Source organism: Entamoeba dispar, genomic scaffold (genome assembly GCF_000209125.1).
Source record: "Entamoeba dispar SAW760 scf_1105229458401 genomic scaffold, whole genome shotgun sequence".
In the NCBI taxonomy this organism is placed as follows: Eukaryota; Evosea; order Mastigamoebida; family Endamoebidae; genus Entamoeba; species Entamoeba dispar.
In genome coordinates, this window is record NW_001853174.1 from 1 (window position 1) to 5,534 (window position 5,534).

The following is a 5,534-nucleotide window of genomic DNA, read 5'->3' on the forward strand; positions in this document are numbered from 1 at the left end:
TTTGTTTGGATTATGTGAATTACATTTAATTAATGCAAATGAAATAGATACACTTGGAAATATAGTTATTGAATTTATGAAAAGAGTTAATGAATTGACACCAGAAAATGTCGAGTCATTGTATTCTCTTATTCATATTATTTCTGAAGTCGATTCTTCAAATGAACTTGTTCCTTCTATTGTTTCACTTGCAAACAACCAAATCATTCCATGGATTATTTCTCATCAAGAAATATTGATTCAAGATGAAAGTAATTTGGAAAAATATGATTTCCTTATTCTCGTTCTTCTTGTTTTGTTTTGCAAAGTACCCAAAACACCTTCAATTGAGAAATCAGTAAAAGAAATCTTAAATGTTTATGGAAATGATGCAGGTGAAATTACTGACTATTGCAACAAATTATTAAATTAATAGTTCTTTTTATTATATTTCTGTTAATTGATATTTTTCTTTTACTTCACTAATCCTTAATTCATTTTCATTAACAAAAACAAGAACAAAAAGTGGTAAAATTAGATGGGAAAAACTTCACTTTAATTGGTTAATCATATAATACATATCGAAACTTGGAATAAATAAATCAAAGTCAGAAGAAATGTAACTGTTTTCAATCTTTCTTTTTGGTTTGATTGTTTGGAGCTCTTCATCAGTTAATGGGAAAGAGGTTTTAAGATTTGGTTTAAAATTAAGATTGGTCATGCTTAATATAGGTTTAGGTTGATTTTTTGAACGTTTTCGTGATTGTTTCATCGTCACAATTCCAGCATTTTCGTTTTCATTAAAGTCTTCTTCACAATCATATTTTTGTAACATTGATTTTCTTGACCTTATTGTTTTATGGTTTTCATTTCTAATAATTTCAAAAATGTCAAATAGTTCTAAGTCATCCAATTCATAGGAATTGAAAGATGGTTCAACTTGATGAAATTTTTTTATTGACCCTGTTGTATAAGAAGTTAATGTTGTACTCAAACTCATTGCTTTTTCAAATAAATTAAGATCAATGAATTGCTCGAATGGTTTGTGAGTATCTGGATCAACCGTTCCATTTGCTATGTCTTGTGCAATTTGTTTATTTGGTTTTATTCCAAGAATTTCATCTACCATAAAACTTAATTCTTCAGGGACTTCATTTAAATTGACAACTTCTTGATCAACTGGATTATAAACATAAGCATAATTGAATGTAAATATGGCATTTCTGACATTTGTTAAATACTCAATTTTCTTTTCCTTTGTATCTAGTTCAGCTCCATGAGTTTCAATAAGTTTAATTAATGCCTTTGAGATTGATGGTTCAGATTTAATAATTTTCATTGCTTTTTTAATACCAACCTTTGAAATATTTTTACAATAATCACACCCAGCTAATACACAAGAATACACTAACATATTTCTTGTAAAACCTTTGAAATCAGTTTTGTCTAAATCACTTGACAAAAATTCTTCAACTGTTTCATCAAATTTATTGAATTTAAATAGAATTCTTTTGCATCCATGAACTATAAGGTCACTGTCTTCACAAATAATAGCATCAACATATCCTATTTTACACAGATAACCTAGTTGTGGGTCAGCTTCGAAAGGAGCTACAATAGACTCAACACCAATTTCATTTAAACTTTGAATAACTGCACTTGCCATCCAAGGAAGTATCTCAACTGCTTGACCATATGCCCTTTTCCTTTCGGTAATATTAATTGTAGTGTCTCGTGCAGTTTTTAAATTTTCATTTCTTTTTTGTTGTCTGTCATTTTCTGTAGTAATTTTTGATGGTAAACGAGCTCCATCAAAAACAAAAATTGGAGTAATTTCATTGTTAAGTAATGTCAATGCCCCTTTCACACAAAACGATGACAGACCATTTGTTGGAATATTTTCACAAAGTTCTTCAGAACATGAAGCAGAAGCACGATGAAGCCAAGCATACCCATCAATAGCAACACGAATTCCTTTTAATTCTTTAAGTGTCCTTTTTCTACAAACAGTGTTTACAATACTTTTTAATCCAGTAATTCCCATGATTTACATTTTGTAGATTCTCTTCTTTCTCTGGAATTTTACTCATTTAAATTCCAAAGATTGAGGCATTGTCATTTTATTATAAAATATAATATAAAACTATTTTAAAACTATATCTGGAGATTGTATCAAAATCACAAAATGATAAAAAGAAATAAATTAAAACATGTTTTTAACATAAGGATAACAGTTTATCCGATATGGTATCAAAGATAACAGATATATTTTCCCCAGTCATAGCACTACATTCGATATTTCCAATGATATTTGAATTAGACGAATGAATAAATTCATTAACTGAAGCAGAATTTACTTGACGAGAAGATTTTAAGTCAGACTTATTACCAATAATCATAATCATTACATTATTAGAAGTGTTTTGTTTTAATTCAGCAACCCAATCAGTTACTGCATTAAATGTTTCCTACAAACAATAAATATATTATTTTAATTATTATTTGAGAATTTCCAATAACAAACCAAACGAGTAATGTCATATACAAGAAGTGCAACTGTAGCATCTCGATAATAAATTTGTGATAGTGAACGATAACGTTCTTGTCCAGCAGCATCCCACATTTCATATTTGATGATTTTATTTTTATAAGAAATTGTTTTTGTATTAAAAGCACACCCAACAGTGGCTGTTTGATTTGTGAATTCGTTTGTTATCCATCGATGTAAAATACAAGTTTTTCCAGTTGCCATTTCACCAAGTACAACAATTTTAATTCCTTTTGATAATTGTTGAGAAAGAGGTAATGTCCGTGACTCATCGTTTTTGATATCAATCAATTCATCATGGTTTGTTCCACAACAAGACATTAAAATCTTCCTTTTTCTTTTTTTTCTTTTTAAGTTCTTTTTTTTTTACTATATATTTATTATATTTTTAATAAAAATTAACTATCTTATCATCATTTATGATTTTTTTCTATCAAAAAAACTATAAAATAATTTTATTAAACAAAAACTATAAAAATAGTATTATTATAACAAGCAATAAATTACTCTTCATCCTCTTCATAAAGGGAAGGAGTTTCTGAAATAAGATTTTTATTTGTTTCTTCTTTAATAAATTCATCTAAACAAACCAATATCTCAGAAAAATCAGGTCTATCTTCAGGACGAGTTTCCCAACATCTTTGCATAAGTTCACAGTATGCTATATGGTTATTTTGAGGGATGTCAGGTCTAATTCCAATTTCTCCTACTTTTTCAATTAAATGGAATCTTGGAATATCAGGATAAGGGTCAGCTCGAGCTAAGAATTCCCACATAACAATTGCATAACTATATACATCAGCTTTTGTACTAACAGGTTTTCCTTTAAGCATTTCTGGAGCTGTCCAGGCTAATGTTCCACAAACAGAGTTTGAATGAAGACCTTCTATTGATGTCATACTTAATCCAAAATCACTTACTTTTACTTTCCAATTATCATCAACTAATAAGTTATGAGACTTTAAATCTAAATGAATAATTGGTGGTGTTAACGAGTGAAGATAAAACATTCCACTTGCTGCATCTTTTAACATTTTTAATCTTCTTTCCCAATTTATTGGAAGAGTTTTGTTCATTAAAAGTGTATGTGCTGACCCTCTTCTCATAAGTTCCATAGCAATAAGAATAAAATTAGCATCTGTCCCACTTCCAAAGAATTGAAGTACACACGGATGTCTTAATTTTTTCATTAACTGGACTTCTTTAGTAAATTGTAGAACACTGTCTTGTAACATATTTTTTGTTGGAATTAATTTAACTGCAATTTCTTGTCCTCTCCATAATGCAGAATAAACATCTCCATAACTTCCTGATCCCATAATTTCTTCTAATACAACTTCATCTGGGTTAATATATTCTCCATCTTCAGTTTTCTTTTTTGCTTTATTAAATATTAAAAATCCTATAACAACTCCAACTAATAACACTCCAAAGATAACAACAACTACTACAGTTAAATAACTACGTGATTCATGAGGTGAATCATCATGAATAACAAATTCAAGTTGTTGTTTGCAATAATCAATGAGATTAATAGAAATTGTTATTAAATATATTTTTCCTTCTTCTTCTTCAATATTAAATGTTTCAGGGAAAATACAAATCACATTTCCACCTTGGACTTTTCCTTTTAAAATTGTTGAATTTAATGAATTCTCTTTGTCAGTAATTTTACATAACGCACCTTCTGTTGTTACCATTCCTTCACATCCAACCATTAAATAATATCTTCCAACATTTTCTATAATTGATGCATTTACTAATGTAATATTGTAATATGTAAACACAATATCTTTATTTACAAGGTACTGTTCATCAATTCCAAAATCCCGAAATCTCACTGAAATAAATGAATCTCCTTTCTTTAATCCTTCTGGTGATAGGCATGTTCCTACTTCTTCTTTTGCTGGTAACATTGGACTACATTCTTCATCAAAACAACACAAATAACGATACTCTGGATACATTAACTTACTTATAATTGAAACATTTGTTCCTCCTTCAATGGGGCCTAAGCTAGGAATTATACGGGTAATTATTGGATAAAGAATACGATATACTATGGTAATTTCTATTTCACTTACACAAACAAGATTAGAATACCCAGTCAGTTTCATTGAGTTAGTTCCATTAATAAAAGTGTTTCCAAATGGTGAAAGAATAAATGTCTTCTTTATCACACATGATTCACATTGGTCATTCCAGGTTTCTGCTGATATAGTGAATTGTGTTGGATTATTATTAATTAATAACGCAAATTTAGTTGGTGGACTATATACATCATAATATGTTGAAACATTCATTAAAAGTTCTTGTGATGTAATAAATGCTCGTGGCGGAAGAATTAAATCAAATGTCAATTCATCAAATAGAGTTGTTCCTGGATCATTTGAACAATCCAAGTAATTACTTTTAAATGAGAATTTATCATATGTTTTACATTCAATTCCATCACATTGATCAGCTTGTTTTGTCGACATAAATTTGAAGTTTTGTGTGAATGAATAAGACAATGAAAAATAGAAGAAGATGATCAATTTGAAATGAGGTAGCTTTGTCATGATAGACACAGTATAATTAATAAGTTATAAAACTAAAAAAAAATAACAAAATAAATAAAAAAATTGTGATTATTGCTTGTCATTAATCTCCACCCAATCAAAATTAAATTTTTCTGGTACTCCAACATGAACATTTTTAAATTTTTCAGTCCATTCAAAAACTGGTTGTCCTTGATGGGTTGGTCCTGAAATAGCATAAGTGAGATGTGGATTAGAAGTAGAAACTATTTTAGCATCAATAGCTCCAAAAGCATTTGGTTTATCAGCACGAAGATCATAACGAGAGGCAATAGATTCTTTTGGATCGTTTTTAGAAAATTCATCGTTTTGGTAATCGTTATATAACATAATACGTTTCATATCTTCTAAACTTTGAACGTTTTTAACATCTCTATTAAAAATTTTAGCACGACTGCAAGAAGTGTATTCGTCGTGATCCGTTGGAT

General features: G+C 28.9%; 4 protein-coding genes across 4 annotated transcripts in view, besides 6 other annotated features; all 4 read right to left on the reverse strand.

Moving 5' to 3' along the window:
- Positions 1 to 397: 397 nt before the first annotated feature.
- Positions 398 to 432: a sequence feature (AT_rich).
- Positions 433 to 529: 97 nt separating this feature from the next.
- EDI_032570 (exodeoxyribonuclease, putative) lies at positions 530 to 2,023 on the reverse strand (the record flags this gene model as incomplete). Its single annotated transcript, XM_001734576.1, has 1 exon — positions 530 to 2,023. One exon carries the CDS (start codon positions 2,021 to 2,023, stop codon positions 530 to 532), a length of 1,494 nt encoding a protein of 497 aa, XP_001734628.1.
- Positions 2,024 to 2,096: 73 nt separating this feature from the next.
- Positions 2,097 to 2,133: a sequence feature (AT_rich).
- A 62-nt stretch (positions 2,134 to 2,195) lies between these two features.
- Positions 2,196 to 2,848, reverse strand: EDI_032580 (rab9, putative; the record flags this gene model as incomplete). Its single annotated transcript, XM_001734577.1, has 2 exons — positions 2,196 to 2,447; positions 2,504 to 2,848. 2 exons carry the CDS (start codon positions 2,846 to 2,848, stop codon positions 2,196 to 2,198), a joined length of 597 nt encoding a protein of 198 aa, XP_001734629.1.
- Positions 2,456 to 2,483: a sequence feature (AT_rich).
- A 5-nt stretch (positions 2,849 to 2,853) lies between the features above and the next one.
- Positions 2,854 to 2,917: a microsatellite.
- A 45-nt stretch (positions 2,918 to 2,962) lies between these two features.
- Positions 2,963 to 3,019: a sequence feature (AT_rich).
- Positions 3,020 to 3,030: 11 nt separating this feature from the next.
- On the reverse strand, positions 3,031 to 5,088 carry EDI_032590 (map3k delta-1 protein kinase, putative; the record flags this gene model as incomplete). Its single annotated transcript, XM_001734578.1, has 1 exon — positions 3,031 to 5,088. The coding sequence occupies one exon, from the start codon at positions 5,086 to 5,088 to the stop codon at positions 3,031 to 3,033; it is 2,058 nt and encodes a 685-aa protein (XP_001734630.1).
- Positions 5,089 to 5,099: 11 nt separating this feature from the next.
- Positions 5,100 to 5,153: a sequence feature (AT_rich).
- A 4-nt stretch (positions 5,154 to 5,157) lies between these two features.
- The window catches only part of EDI_032600 (uncharacterized protein), a gene marked incomplete at both ends in the record, with an annotated part of 1,603 nt that continues 1,226 nt past the window's right edge, over positions 5,158 to 5,534 (reverse strand). Inside the window, one exon of the mRNA XM_001734579.1 lies at positions 5,158 to 5,479. Coding sequence (XP_001734631.1) covers positions 5,158 to 5,479 — 322 coding nt within the window. The remainder of the gene's footprint in view (positions 5,480 to 5,534) is intronic.